This window comes from Oncorhynchus masou, chromosome 3 (genome assembly GCF_036934945.1).
Source record: "Oncorhynchus masou masou isolate Uvic2021 chromosome 3, UVic_Omas_1.1, whole genome shotgun sequence".
NCBI classification, from domain to species: domain Eukaryota; kingdom Metazoa; phylum Chordata; class Actinopteri; order Salmoniformes; family Salmonidae; genus Oncorhynchus; species Oncorhynchus masou.
Genome location: NC_088214.1, coordinates 48,144,766 through 48,159,605, shown reverse-complemented (window position 1 = coordinate 48,159,605; position 14,840 = coordinate 48,144,766). Strand labels below are relative to the sequence as shown.

Sequence of the window (14,840 nt, the reverse complement as noted above, 5' to 3'; positions counted from 1 at the left end):
CCTCAGTCAGTCAGTCAGTCAGTGTCTCTCTCCCTCAGTCAGTCAGTCAGTCAGTGTCTCTCTCCCTCAGTCAGTCAGTCAGTGTCTCTCTCCCTCAGTCAGTCAGTCAGTCAGTGTCTCTCTCAGTCAGTCAGTGTCTCTCTCCCTCAGTCAGTCAGTCAGTGTCTCTCTCCCTCAGTCAGTCAGTGTCTCAGTCAGTCAGTCAGTGTCTCAGTCAGTCAGTCAGTGTCTCTCTCCCTCAGTCAGTCAGTCAGTGTCTCTCTCCCTCAGTCAGTCAGTCAGTGTCTCTCTCCCTCAGTCAGTCAGTCAGTCAGTGTCTCCCTCAGTCAGTCAGTCAGTGTCTCTCTCAGTCAGTCAGTGTCTCTCTCCCTCAGTCAGTCAGTCAGTGTCTCAGTCAGTCAGTGTCTCAGTCAGTCAGTCAGTGTCTCTCTCCCTCAGTCAGTCAGTCAGTGTCTCTCTCCCTCAGTCAGTCAGTCAGTCAGTGTCTCTCTCCCTCAGTCAGTCAGTCAGTGTCTCTCTCCCTCAGTCAGTCAGTCAGTGTCTCTCTCCCTCAGTCAGTCAGTCAGTGTCTCTCTCCCTCAGTCAGTCAGTCAGTGTCTCTCTCCCTCAGTCAGTCAGTCAGTGTCTCTCTCCCTCAGTCAGTCAGTGTCTCAGTCAGTCAGTGTCTCTCTCCCTCAGTCAGTCAGTCAGTGTCTCTCTCCCTCAGTCAGTCAGTCAGTGTCTCTCTCCCTCAGTCAGTCAGTGTCTCTCTCCCTCAGTCAGTCAGTGTCTCAGTCAGTCAGTCAGTGTCTCCCTCAGTCAGTCAGTCAGTGTCTGTCTCCCTCAGTCAGTCAGTCAGTGTCTCTCTCCCTCAGTCAGTCAGTGTCTCTCTCCCTCAGTCAGTGTCTCCCTCAGTCAGTCAGTGTCTCCCTCAGTCAGTCAGTGTCTCAGTCAGTCAGTGTCTCTCTCCCTCAGTCAGTCAGTCAGTGTCTCTCTCCCTCAGTCAGTCAGTGTCTCTCTCCCTCAGTCAGTGTCTCCCTCAGTCAGTCAGTGTCTCCCTCAGTCAGTCAGTGTCTCAGTCAGTCAGTGTCTCTCTCCCTCAGTCAGTCAGTGTCTCCCTCAGTCAGTCAGTCAGTCAGTCAGTGTCTCCCTCAGTCAGTCAGTCAGTCAGTCAGTGTCTCTCTCCCTCAGTCAGTCAGTCAGTCAGTGTCTCCCTCAGTCAGTCAGTCAGCGTCTCCCTCAGTCAGTCAGTGTCTCCCTCAGTCAGTCAGTCAGTCAGTGTCTCTCTCCCTCAGTCAGTCAGTCAGTGTCTCCCTCCCTCAGTCAGTCAGTCAGTGTCTCTCTCCCTCAGTCAGTCAGTCAGTGTCTCCCTCCCTCAGTCAGTCAGTCAGTGTCTCTCTCCCTCAGTCAGTCAGTCAGTGTCTCCCTCAGTCAGTCAGTCAGTGTCTCCCTCCCTCAGTCAGTCAGTGTCTCCCTCAGTCAGTCAGTCAGTGTCTCCCTCAGTCAGTCAGTGTCTCAGTCAGTCAGTGTCTCAGTCAGTCAGTGTCTCCCTCAGTCAGTCAGTCAGTGTCTCCCTCAGTCAGTCAGTGTCTCCCTCAGTCAGTCAGTGTCTCTCTCCCTCAGTCAGTCAGTGTCTCCCTCAGTCAGTCAGTCAGTCTGTCAGTGTCTCCCTCAGTCAGTCAGTCAGTCTGTCAGTGTCTCCCTCCCTCAGTCAGTGTCTCACTCAGTCAGTCAGTCAGTGTCTCACTCAGTCAGTCAGTCAGTGTCTCTCTCCCTCAGTCAGTCAGTCAGTGTCTCTCTCCCTCAGTCAGTCAGTCAGTGTCTCTCTCAGTCAGTCAGTCAGTGTCTCCCTCAGTCAGTCAGTGTCTCAGTCAGTCATTCAGTCAGTCAGTGTCTCCCTCAGTCAGTCAGTCAGTCAGTCAGTCAGTCAGTGTCTCCCTCAGTCAGTCAGTCAGTGTCTCCCTCAGTCAGTCAGTCAGTGTCTCCCTCAGTCAGTCAGTCAGTGTCTCCCTCAGTCAGTCAGTCAGTGTCTCCCTCAGTCAGTCAGTCAGTGTCTCCCTCAGTCAGTCAGTCAGTCTCTCCGTCAGTCAGTCAGTCAGTGTCTCCCTCAGTCAGTCAGTCAGTGTCTCTCTCCCTCAGTCAGTCAGTGTCTCCCTCAGTCATTCAGTGTCTCCCTCAGTCAGTCAGTGTCTCCCTCAGTCAGTGTCTCCCTAAGTCAGTCAGTCTGTCAGTGTCTCCCTAAGTCAGTCAGTCTGTCAGTCAGTGTCTCCCTCAGTCAGTCAGTGTCTCCCTCAGTCAGTGTCTCACTCAGTCAGTCAGTCAGTGTCTCAGTCAGTCAGTCAGTCAGTGTCTCAGTCAGTCAGTCAGTCAGTGTCTCTCTCCCTCAGTCAGTCAGTCAGTGTCTCTCTCAGTCAGTCAGTCAGTGTCTCCCTCAGTCAGTCAGTCAGTGTCTCCCTCAGTCAGTCAGTCAGTGTCTCTCTCCCTCAGTCAGTGTCTCCCTCAGTCAGTCAGTCAGTGTCTCCCTCAGTCAGTCAGTCAGTGTCTCCCTCCCTCAGTCAGTGTCTCTCTCCCTCAGTCAGTGTCTCTCTCCCTCAGTCAGTCAGTGTCTCCGTCAGTCAGTCAGTGTCTCCCTCAGTCAGTCAGTCAGTGTCTCCCTCAGTCAGTCAGTCAGTCAGTCAGTGTCTCCCTCCCTCAGTCAGTGTCTCTCTCCCTCAGTCAGTGTCTCTCTCCCTCAGTCAGTCAGTGTCTCCCTCAGTCAGTCAGTGTCTCTCTCCCTCAGTCAGTGTCTCCCTCAGTCAGTCAGTGTCTCCCTCAGTCAGTCAGTGTCTCCGTCAGTCAGTCAGTGTCTCCCTCAGTCAGTCAGTCAGTCAGTCAGTGTCTCCCTCAGTCAGTCAGTCAGTCAGTCAGTGTCTCAGTCAGTCAGTGTCTCTCTCCCTCAGTCAGTCAGTCAGTGTCTCCCTCAGTCAGTCAGTCAGTCAGTCAGTCAGTGTCTCAGTCAGTCAGTCAGTCAGTGTCTCACTCAGTCAGTCAGTCAGTGTCTCAGTCAGTCAGTGTCTCTCTCCCTCAGTCAGTCAGTCAGTGTCTCCCTCAGTCAGTCAGTCAGCGTCTCCCTCAGTCAGTCAGTCAGTCAGTCAGCGTCTCCCTCAGTCAGTCAGTGTCTCTCTCCCTCAGTCAGTCAGTCAGTGTCTCCCTCAGTCAGTCAGTGTCTCCCTCCCTCAGTCAGTCAGTCAGTGTCTCTCTCCCTCAGTCAGTCAGTCAGTGTCTCCCTCCGTCAGTCAGTCAGTGTCTCCCTCCCTCAGTCAGTCAGTGTCTCCCTCAGTCAGTCAGTGTCTCAGTCAGTCAGTGTCTCAGTCAGTCAGTGTCTCAGTCAGTCAGTGTCTCAGTCAGTCAGTCAGTGTCTCCCTCAGTCAGTCAGTCAGTGTCTCCCTCAGTCAGTCAGTGTCTCTCTCCCTCAGTCAGTCAGTCAGTGTCTCCCTCAGTCAGTCAGTCAGTCTGTCAGTGTCTCCCTCAGTCAGTCAGTCAGTCTGTCAGTGTCTCCCTCCCTCAGTCAGTGTCTCACTCAGTCAGTCAGTCAGTGTCTCACTCAGTCAGTCAGTCAGTCAGTGTCTCTCTCCCTCAGTCAGTCAGTCAGTGTCTCTCTCAGTCAGTCAGTCAGTCAGTGTCTCCCTCAGTCAGTCAGTGTCTCAGTCAGTCAGTCAGTGTCTCCCTCAGTCAGTCAGTCAGTCAGTGTCTCCCTCAGTCAGTCAGTCAGTCAGTCAGTGTCTCCCTCAGTCAGTCAGTCAGTCAGTGTCTCCCTCAGTCAGTCAGTCAGTGTCTCCCTCAGTCAGTCAGTCAGTCTGTCAGTGTCTCCCTCAGTCAGTCAGTCAGTCTGTCAGTGTCTCCCTCCCTCAGTCAGTGTCTCACTCAGTCAGTCAGTCAGTGTCTCACTCAGTCAGTCAGTCAGTCAGTGTCTCTCTCCCTCAGTCAGTCAGTCAGTGTCTCTCTCAGTCAGTCAGTCAGTCAGTGTCTCCCTCAGTCAGTCAGTGTCTCAGTCAGTCAGTCAGTGTCTCCCTCAGTCAGTCAGTCAGTCAGTCAGTGTCTCCCTCAGTCAGTCAGTCAGTCAGTGTCTCCCTCAGTCAGTCAGTCAGTGTCTCCCTCAGTCAGTCAGTCAGTGTCTCCCTCAGTCAGTCAGTCAGTCAGTCTCTCCGTCAGTCAGTCAGTCAGTGTCTCCCTCCCTCAGTCAGTGTCTCTCTCCCTCAGTCAGTCAGTGTCTCCCTCCCTCAGTCAGTGTCTCTCTCCCTCAGTCAGTCAGTGTCTCCCTCAGTCAGTGTCTCCCTAAGTCAGTCAGTCTGTCAGTGTCTCCCTCAGTCAGTGTCTCACTCAGTCAGTCAGTCAGTCAGTGTCTCAGTCAGTCAGTCAGTGTCTCAGTCAGTCAGTCAGTCAGTCAGTGTCTCCCTCAGTCAGTCAGTCAGTGTCTCCCTCAGTCAGTCAGTCAGTGTCTCTCTCCCTCAGTCAGTCAGTGTCTCTCTCCCTCAGTCAGTGTCTCCCTCCCTCAGTCAGTGTCTCCCTCCCTCAGTCAGTGTCTCCCTCCCTCAGTCAGTGTCTCTCTCCCTCAGTCAGTCAGTGTCTCCGTCAGTCAGTCAGTCAGTCAGTCAGTGTCTCTCTCCCTCAGTCAGTGTCTCCCTCAGTCAGTCAGTGTCTCCCTCAGTCAGTCAGTGTCTCCCTCAGTCAGTCAGTGTCTCCCTCAGTCAGTCAGTGTCTCCCTCAGTCAGTCAGTGTCTCCCTCAGTCAGTCAGTGTCTCCCTCAGTCAGTCAGTGTCTCCCTCAGTCAGTCAGTGTCTCCCTCAGTCAGTCAGTCAGTCTGTCAGTGTCTCCCTCAGTCAGTCAGTCAGTCAGTCAGTGTCTCCCTCACTCAGTCAGTCAGTTAGTCAGTGTCTCCCGCAGTCAGTCAGTCAGTGTCTCACTCAGTCAGTCAGTCAGTGTCTCAGTCAGTCAGTCAGTGTCTCTCTCCCTCAGTCAGTCAGTCAGTGTCTCCCTCAGTCAGTCAGTCAGTCAGTGTCTCAGTCAGTCAGTCAGTGTCTCACTCAGTCAGTCAGTCAGTGTCTCAGTCAGTCAGTGTCTCCCTCAGTCAGTCAGTCAGTGTCTCTCTCCCTCAGTCAGTCAGTCAGTGTCTCCCTCAGTCAGTCAGTCAGTGTCTCCCTCAGTCAGTCAGTGTCTCTCTCAGTCAGTCAGTCAGTGTCTCTCTCCCTCAGTCAGTGTCTCCCTCCCTCAGTCAGTGTCTCCCTCCCTCAGTCAGTGTCTCCCTCCCTCAGTCAGTGTCTCCCTCCCTCAGTCAGTGTCTCTCTCCCTCAGTCAGTCAGTGTCTCCCTCAGTCAGTCAGTGTCTCTCTCCCTCAGTCAGTCAGTGTCTCTCTCCCTCAGTCAGTCAGTCAGTGTCTCTCTCCCTCAGTCAGTGTCTCTCTCCCTCAGTCAGTCAGTCAGTGTCTCCCTCAGTCAGTCAGTCAGTGTCTCTCTCCCTCAGTCAGTCAGTCAGTCAGTCAGTCAGTGTCTCTCTCCCTCAGTCAGTGTCTCTCTCCCTCAGTCAGTGTCTCTCTCCCTCAGTCAGTGTCTCTCTCCCTCAGTCAGTGTCTCTCTCCCTCAGTCAGTGTCTCTCTCCCTCAGTCAGTGTCTCTCTCCCTCAGTCAGTGTCTCTCTCCCTCAGTCAGTGTCTCTCTCCCTCAGTCAGTGTCTCTCTCCCTCAGTCAGTCAGTGTCTCTCTCCCTCAGTCAGTGTCTCTCTCCCTCAGTCAGTGTCTCTCTCCCTCAGTCAGTCAGTCAGTGTCTCCCTCAGTCAGTCAGTCAGTGTCTCCCTCCCTCAGTCAGTCAGTGTCTCCCTCAGTCAGTCAGTCAGTGTCTCCCTCAGTCAGTCAGTCAGTGTCTCCCTCAGTCAGTCAGTCAGTGTCTCCCTCAGTCAGTCAGTCAGTCAGTGTCTCCCTCAGTCAGTCAGTCAGTCAGTCAGTCAGTGTCTCCCTCAGTCAGTCAGTCAGTGTCTCCCTCAGTCAGTGTCTCAGTCAGTCAGTCAGTGTCTCAGTCAGTCAGTGTCTCCCTCAGTCAGTCAGTCAGTCAGTGTCTCCCTCAGTCAGTCAGTCAGTCAGTGTCTCCCTCAGTCAGTCAGTCAGTGTCTCCCTCAGTCAGTCAGTCAGTGCCTCCCTCAGTCAGTCAGTCAGTCAGTGTCTCCCTCAGTCAGTCAGTCAGTCAGTGTCTCCCTCAGTCAGTCAGTCAGTGTCTCCCTCAGTCAGTCAGTCAGTGTCTCCCTCAGTCAGTCAGTCAGTCAGTCAGTGTCTCCCTCAGTCAGTCAGTCAGTGTCTCCCTCAGTCAGTCAGTCAGTCAGTCAGTGTCTCCCTCAGTCAGTCAGTCAGTGTCTCTCTCCCTCAGTCAGTCAGTCAGTGTCTCTCTCCCTCAGTCAGTCAGTCAGTCAGTGTCTCTCTCCCTCAGTCAGTCAGTCAGTGTCTCTCTCCCTCAGTCAGTCAGTCAGTCAGTGTCTCTCTCCCTCAGTCAGTGTCTCTCTCCTCAGTCAGTGTCTCTCTCCCTCAGTCAGTGTCTCTCTCCCTCAGTCAGTGTCTCTCTCCCTCAGTCAGTGTCTCTCTCCCTCAGTCAGTGTCTCTCTCCCTCAGTCAGTGTCTCCCTCAGTCAGTCAGTCAGTGTCTCCCTCAGTCAGTGTCTCTCTCCCTCAGTCAGTCAGTCAGTCAGTGTCTCTCTCCCTCAGTCAGTCAGTCAGTCAGTCAGTCAGTCAGTCAGTCAGTCAGTCAGTCAGTCAGTGTCTCTCTCCCTCAGTCAGTGTCTCTCTCCCTCAGTCAGTGTCTCTCTCCCTCAGTCAGTGTCTCTCTCCCTCAGTCAGTCAGTGTCTCTCTCCCTCAGTCAGTCAGTGTCTCCCTCCCTCAGTCAGTCAGTGTCTTCCTCAGTCAGTCAGTCAGTCAGTGTCTCCCTCAGTCAGTCAGTCAGTGTCTCCCTCAGTCAGTCAGTCAGTGTCTCCCTCAGTCAGTCAGTCAGTGCCTCCCTCAGTCAGTCAGTCAGTGCCTCCCTCAGTCAGTCAGTCAGTGTCTCCCTCAGTCAGTCAGTCAGTGTCTCCCTCAGTCAGTCAGTCAGTCAGTCAGTGTCTCCCTCAGTCAGTCAGTCAGTCAGTCAGTCAGTGTCTCCCTCAGTCAGTCAGTCAGTCAGTCAGTGTCTCCCTCAGTCAGTCAGTCAGTCAGTCAGTGTCTCCCTCAGTCAGTCAGTCAGTCAGTCAGTGTCTCCCTCAGTCAGTCAGTCAGTCAGTCAGTGTCTCCCTCAGTCAGTCAGTCAGTCAGTGTCTCCCTCAGTCAGTCAGACAGTCAGTGTCTCCCTCAGTCAGTCGGACAGTCAGTGTCTCCCTCAGTCAGTCAGACAGTCAGTGTCTCCCTCAGTCAGTCAGACAGTCAGTGTCTCCCTCAGTCAGTCAGACAGTCAGTGTCTCCCTCAGTCAGTCAGTCAGTCAGTGTCTCCCTCAGTCAGTCAGTCAGTCAGTGTCTCCCTCAGTCAGACAGTCAGTGTCTCCCTCAGTCAGTCAGACAGTCAGTGTCTCCCTCAGTCAGTCAGACAGTCAGTGTCTCCCTCAGTCAGTCAGACAGTCAGTGTCTCCCTCAGTCAGACAGTCAGTGTCTCCCTCAGTCAGTCAGTGTCTCCCTCAGTCAGTCAGTGTCTCCCTCAGTCAGTCAGTGTCTCCCTCAGTCAGTCAGTGTCTCCCTCAGTCAGTCAGACAGTCAGTGTCTCCCTCAGTCAGACAGTCAGTGTCTCCCTCAGTCAGTCAGTCAGTGTCTCCCTCAGTCAGTCAGTGTCTCCCTCAGTCAGTCAGTGTCTCTCCCTCAGTCAGTCAGTGTCTCTCTCCCTCAGTCAGTCAGTGTCTCTCTCCCTCAGTCAGTCAGTGTCTCTCTCCCTCAGTCAGTCAGTGTCTCTCTCCCTCAGTCAGTCAGTGTCTCCCTCCCTCAGTCAGTCAGTGTCTCCCTCCCTCAGTCAGTCAGTGTCTCCCTCCCTCAGTCAGTCAGTGTCTCCCTCCCTCAGTCAGTCAGTGTCTCCCTCCCTCAGTCAGTCAGTGTCTCCCTCCCTCAGTCAGTCAGTGTCTCCCTCAGTCAGTCAGTCAGTGTCTCCCTCAGTCAGTCAGTCAGTGTCTCCCTCAGTCAGTCAGTCAGTCAGTGTCTCTCTCCCTCAGTCAGTCAGTCAGTGTCTCCCTCAGTCAGTCAGTCAGTGTCTCCCTCAGTCAGTCAGTCAGTCAGTGTCTCTCTCCCTCAGTCAGTCAGTCAGTGTCTCTCTCCCTCAGTCAGTCAGTCAGTGTCTCTCTCCCTCAGTCAGTCAGTCAGTGTCTCTCTCCCTCAGTCAGTCAGTCAGTGTCTCCCTCAGTCAGTCAGTCAGTGTCTCCCTCAGTCAGTCAGTCAGTGTCTCCCTCGGTCAGTCAGTCAGTGTCTCCCTCAGTCAGTCAGTCAGTCAGTGTCTCCCTCAGTCAGTCAGTCAGTCAGTCAGTGTCTCCCTCAGTCAGTCAGTCAGTGTCTCCCTCAGTCAGTCAGTCAGTCAGTCAGTCAGTGTCTCCCTCAGTCAGTCAGTCAGTGTCTCCCTCAGTCAGTCAGTCAGTCAGTGTCTCCCTCAGTCAGTCAGTGTCTCCCTCAGTCAGTCAGTGTCTCAGTCAGTCAGTCAGTCTCTCCGTCAGTCAGTCAGTCAGTGTCTCCCTCAGTCAGTCAGTCAGTGTCTCCCTCCTCAGTCAGTGTCTCTCTCCCTCAGTCAGTCAGTGTCTCCCTCAGTCAGTCAGTGTCTCCCTCAGTCAGTCAGTGTCTCCCTCAGTCAGTCAGTCAGTCAGTGTCTCCCTCAGTCAGTCAGTGTCTCCCTCAGTCAGTCAGTGTCTCCCTCAGTCAGTCAGTCAGTCAGTCAGTGTCTCCCTCAGTCAGTCAGTCAGTCAGTCAGTGTCTCCCTCAGTCAGTCAGTCAGTCAGTGTCTCCCTCAGTCAGTCAGTCAGTCAGTGTCTCCCTCAGTCAGTCAGTCAGTCAGTGTCTCCCTCAGTCAGTCAGACAGTCAGTGTCTCCCTCAGTCAGTCAGACAGTCAGTGTCTCCCTCAGTCAGTCAGACAGTCAGTGTCTCCCTCAGTCAGTCAGACAGTCAGTGTCTCCCTCAGTCAGTCAGTCAGTGTCTCCCTCAGTCAGTCAGTCAGTGTCTCCCTCAGTCAGTCAGTCAGTCAGTCAGTCAGTGTCTCCCTCAGTCAGTCAGTCAGACAGTCAGTGTCTCCCTCAGTCAGTCAGTGTCTCCCTCAGTCAGTCAGTGTCTCCCTCAGTCAGTCAGTGTCTCCCTCAGTCAGTCAGTGTCTCCCTCAGTCAGTCAGTGTCTCCCTCAGTCAGTCAGTCAGTGTCTCCCTCAGTCAGTCAGTGTCTCCCTCAGTCAGTCAGTGTCTCCCTCAGTCAGTCAGTGTCTCCCTCAGTCAGTCAGTCAGTCAGTGTCTCCCTCAGTCAGTCAGTGTCTCCCTCAGTCAGTCAGTGTCTCCCTCAGTCAGTCAGTCAGTCAGTCAGTGTCTCCCTCAGTCAGTCAGTCAGTCAGTCAGTGTCTCCTCAGTCAGTCAGTCAGTCAGTCAGTGTCTCCCTCAGTCAGTCAGTCAGTCAGTGTCTCCCTCAGTCAGTCAGTCAGTCAGTGTCTCCCTCAGTCAGTCAGTCAGTGTCTCCCTCAGTCAGTCAGACAGTCAGTGTCTCCCTCAGTCAGTCAGACAGTCAGTGTCTCCCTCAGTCAGTCAGTCAGTGTCTCCCTCAGTCAGTCAGTCAGTGTCTCCCTCAGTCAGTCAGTCAGTGTCTCCCTCAGTCAGTCAGTCAGACAGTCAGTGTCTCCCTCAGTCAGTCAGTGTCTCCCTCAGTCAGTCAGTGTCTCCCTCAGTCAGTCAGTGTCTCCCTCAGTCAGTCAGTGTCTCCCTCAGTCAGTCAGTGTCTCCCTCAGTCAGTCAGTGTCTCCCTCAGTCAGTCAGTCAGTGTCTCCCTCAGTCAGTCAGTGTCTCCCTCAGTCAGTCAGTGTCTCCCTCAGTCAGTCAGTGTCTCCCTCAGTCAGTCAGTGTCTCCCTCAGTCAGTCAGTGTCTCCCTCAGTCAGTCAGTGTCTCCCTCAAATAAATTCACACCTATGCTTCCAAACTGAATGATCAAAAATGAATAAACATTTCAGCAAATATATAACATGATGACTAAAACTACATTCAACACAATAGAAGCCAATCCTCGAAGAAACCCCCGACCTTCTGTTTGTCCTTGTACATTTTGCCCAGTGTGAGGAAGTGCTCGATGAGGAACATGAAGTAGACTCCGCCCAGGGCCGTCAACCCCTTCCACACCCCGTCCAGGTTATGGTCATCTTCCTCCTCCCCGTGGAGACCGTGCCCTGATGTCTTGTTCACAGAGTGCTGATGGTGGTGGCCCCCCTGAGACTGGTGGGGTAGAGGAGGATATGGGAATTTATGAGGGAGTGTGACTGAAGTATAGAAAGCAATAGGTGCATTTGTTTTAGCTCACCAGAGCACCGGGCGGGCAGTTTTTGTACAGACCATTCAAATTGGTCCTAAAGTGAAGGCAAGCTAAAACTAATGTAACCAATCATTGTGACTTTTTTCTGATTCATGGCAATCTTGAGTCCAGCTCAGCATGATTAACTGGCCAGTCACATTGACCGAGTGTCATTTTTAGCTTTTAGAAACAACCCCCATGTTCTGCCCTAATATGTAGTGCTCCAAAGCAGTCATCTAGTGTGACTCACGTGGGGTATGAGGTGCAGGAAGGCGTCTCCGCTCAGCGTGCCCACAGCCAGCGCCACCAGGAAGCTGAGCAGGAACTTGAAGAAGACTCGGTTCATCAACGGGATGAGCACCACGCCAGCCAAGGACAGCAGGCTGATGATGGTGATGGAGACAAAGCCGCCGGCCCACGCTAGAACACACATACACATTCAAATACATGCACAGATCCAGTTTTAAAAGAATAAAAGGTTCATTGATGCAAGTGAAACAAACGGTGACATTTTAGCACACTGCTAATTGCTCAAGCAAAATGTCCCCCAAAAGTATAATAGACAAACTGGTGTAATGGAATGAAATTAGCACAGTGAAAGACATTTAATGACAACTAATAGATTCATCTTATCTACCACAGAATTGGAGAGGCAGAATACGAAGGAGAACACCATACTGAAAATTAACCCGGCGCAAAATTCTTACCTGCTTGAATTGAGCCTACTTTCTTGTTGTTTTCATTCACTTGATGGTCCTCGTGATCATGGTTGTGATGACCATGGTGATGGGGATTATTATGCTTGTGAACTGGAAGGCATAAAAATAAATAAAACGTGATTAATGCATATAAGGCATTGATAAAATGAATATGCTTAATAGTTGTACTAATTTTCTTTACATTATGCTGTAGTAAGTGACATTCTTCAAAATGTCATTATTGTCCAGGCACAATCTGACTTCATTAACCAGTTCAGAAGAAGCACTTTGGCTGGATATAAAAGTAACAGATTGTGCTTTTAAGGCAAGCCAAAAGAGGACTCTTCAGACCAGAAAATGGAGCATGTGCAGATTACAGTATGCACTATTATCCTAATATCAATCTTGCAGTTAATATGTATCTAAATGTACCAAAACACATGTGAAACTCAAGGTCAAAATCAAGAGACCTCGGCCACTTAAGTGTCCAACTGACTTGCTATGAAATTCAATCAAAGCAGCTATAATTACATTTCATTGTTGTCTGCAGGCTGAATAAACCGAGTGTAAAAAGAGAAGAGGTTCCTGCTCACAGTTTCCCTTTTGTTCTGACAAAGATTGCTTGACTCAAACATTGGCACTTCAAACAATTATTGCATTATGCCAGCACAGGTATCATATTATAGATTCCAAAGCACCTACCAGAGACTCCCACTAGATTAGCAAGTGGATCCCATGTTTTTATTACTTTCTGGCTAGACAGTGTAAGTTGACTACACTTTCTGTAAGAAGAGATACAGGCTCTGTCGATATGGTTTTGAAATCCATCCTCTGCTCGTTTTCCCCCCTTCCAACAGCACTGATTGGAAAAGACCTGACAGGTGAAAGCAATACAACACATAGTAAGGCTGGCTTTGACCTGGACCCGGTGATGCGATGGAACTTAGGCTTACAAGTGTTTTAACGATGCATTTTTACGACAACAGCCGAAGATGTAACATGCGTTTCCCAAAACATCACACAGAGAGAGCGGTCACTGAAGGAGTCGTTTGTCAATACTGACGGGATCAGCTTTCTCCATTCAAATATTTCCTTAAAAATATAATTATTTCACAAAACTGACGACGGATCAGCTCCAGAGACATCACCAACTACGGCTGCAAATATTGAGGGGTGGCTTATTCTAATGCTTACCCAATAAAAATTTAAAAAAAAAAAAAAAAAAAAAAAAAAAACAGATTTGGCACATCATTGCGCACGTTAGGTTACACATCATGAACTATATTGAAATAAATTACAGACAGTAACATACATGTAGCAAAATAGAGCTCTATTGAAAACACCTATAGCCTACTGTTTAGATGTTAATGCAGTCATCTCGGTTTCCATTTGAAGCATCTTTTTAATACATCACTTCTCTGTATCAAATTGCAAAGACATTGTCAACTTCATATTTGTAGTCAACTTTTGTTCTGAAGTTATCGGTGGTCAGAGACAGATCAACCATGTATTCTGTTTAGCGGAGCGCTCGTGTATTAAGTAAGGCGGGAGGGCATAAAAAAACATTTAAAGACACATTTAGCTGTTCGATGAGTGGTCTGAGCTAGGCATTAGATTACAAGCGTTTTCAAGTGCAACATCAATAACGATGGTTATGGTAAACAGCTTGGATATTTTAGCTCCTATGAAGGTCCTAACCATGACATTAGCCTTAAGATGCTTTTGGGAAACCGGGCCCCTGGTCAGTTCTTTCAGATCAGTTCAATGAAATGAAGAGAAGAAGTGGGGAGAGGTCCGATCTTTTTCGATCAATTGCGAAAGAGCCATAATCATACCTTTGTTGACATGCTGGGGTGTTTGGTTGCCGTGCAGTATGCAGGACTTGGCATCGATCTGGTTGAGAAGGGCAGGACAGAGGTAGCTGAAGTCACTGAGAGACAGGGGCCCTTTGGCCATTCCATGGGACGACAGGATACTGGAGGCATTCAAACACTAAAATATACAACGACGATACAAATTATGCATGTGACCAAATACACAAACTAAATATGAAGCAAGCACATACAGTACATATATAGCTTGATTATTTGTTTTGACAAAGATATGAGAGAGAGAACCCAATTAGAAAAAAGTTCTGAATATGTCTGTCTGAATATGGGACAATGAAATAACTGGAAGACAGAATTGAGTTCAAGCACATCAGACACCTAAATATGGGAGAAACATTTGTCATATACAATGACAAATGTCGAAGTGGTACGTGCAATGGGAATTATGAGTATGAGAATGTTTGTGTGGTCTGAATATCAAATGTCACATTGCTGCCCAAATCATACCTCTGCTTTCTTCTGTATGTGATCTTGGCTCTGGTTGTGGAGGCTGTCCTGACCATGGCTGTGGTCTTCATGACTGTGTTCATGATCATGGTTGTGATCATTATGGTCATGATCGTGATCATATAAGTGCTGATTGTCCGAGCCCTCCTGCCTGACCATGGGTGGCTGCGTTTGGTTCTCAGCCCCCAGAGAGTTGCTGACCAGTATGACAGTGGTCAGACCAGCAGTGGGGGCTTCCCGCCGACTGCGCACTGCCTCAGTGGTGGTGCTGATCTCCTGCGCTGCGGTGGTTTTCTTCACATAGAGGTTATGGTGGGCATCCGAATTCTCCACTTTCTTCCCCAGGACAGGGTCATCTACTTTGGGCACCTTGGGGGTCTCGGGAACCTTTTTGGGCTCAACGGGGGGGCGGTGGGAGTGCTTTTGACGGTGTGTGCCATTGTGGTCGTCCTCGTGTTGGTGGTTACGGTGGTGGTTGTGGTGTCCATGCCGATGCCCCTCCGCTCCGTCGTCCGGTTGTTCATGGTGTTGCACCATGACCTTTCGTATTCGGTCGAGTCCCACGTTTTCCAACAGCCGCTTCATGCCTGCCAGCGAAATGGTGCCATTCTCCCCGTACCTGTACAATTTCAAATAATGTATATTTAGGCATTATGCAGCTGATTCTCATCACCTCTGTACACAGTTCACACATTCAGAATGTGAATAAATCAAAATAGCTATATGATACCCTATTAAACACACTCAAGGTGTGCATATAGACCAGAAAAAGGTTTGAGCAAAGTTTTTAACAACAACTGCAAGCTTCAAGGCGCTGACCTTTAAACAGGTCGACATTCACAAGGCCGCAGGGCCGGACAGACTACCAGGACGCATACTCAGAGAATGCCCTGACAAGCTTGGCAGGGGTCTTCACTGAATTTTTCAAGAACTGAACTACAGGCCTTTCCACAATAGTAAAGTGTGGCGCGTGTACCTTGTTGTTGCTGCTGGAAAATCATAAAGTCATCAAAGCGGCAACAGGCTACAGTCATAGAGCCTCCGTGTGTGGCAAAAGTTAGGCCTAATCAATGGAAGATGGAATTAAAATGACATAATTAAAAGGAGAAGGATAGGCTACAAGGACCAAAAGCCAACAGGTAGACTGCTTGCTACTTAAAATTCTGAATGGAGTGGTTGTTATTTGCAACTGTAGGATAAGAAAGTGCATGCACTGTAGCCTGAATTAGCCTAGGTAGCTTCTCCTAGTTTAATGCAGTCAAGACAGGTACTACGTAATCATATTTTATGATAAATACCAGTAGACTAATAGCTGCCAAGGCTATAGAGCAAGTCGGC

At 50.3% G+C, this 14,840-nt stretch overlaps 1 protein-coding gene across 4 annotated transcripts in view; it reads right to left on the bottom strand.

Annotated features, from left to right (window-relative positions):
- slc39a6 (solute carrier family 39 member 6) overlaps nucleotides 1-14,840 on the bottom strand; it is a 38,102-nt gene that overhangs the window by 12,193 nt on the left and 11,069 nt on the right. For 3 of the 4 annotated variants that reach the window (XM_064943005.1, XM_064943012.1, XM_064943021.1), the window contains exons 3-7: nucleotides 13,503-14,121; nucleotides 13,002-13,158; nucleotides 11,176-11,277; nucleotides 10,719-10,888; nucleotides 10,204-10,392 (exon numbers count right to left, since the gene is read on the bottom strand). In XM_064943005.1, the coding sequence (XP_064799077.1) occupies nucleotides 10,204-10,392; nucleotides 10,719-10,888; nucleotides 11,176-11,277; nucleotides 13,002-13,158; nucleotides 13,503-14,121 (1,237 nt within the window). The remainder of the gene's footprint in view (nucleotides 1-10,203; nucleotides 10,393-10,718; nucleotides 10,889-11,175; nucleotides 11,278-13,001; nucleotides 13,159-13,502; nucleotides 14,122-14,840) is intronic. The other variant, XM_064943028.1, reaches the window with a different exon arrangement.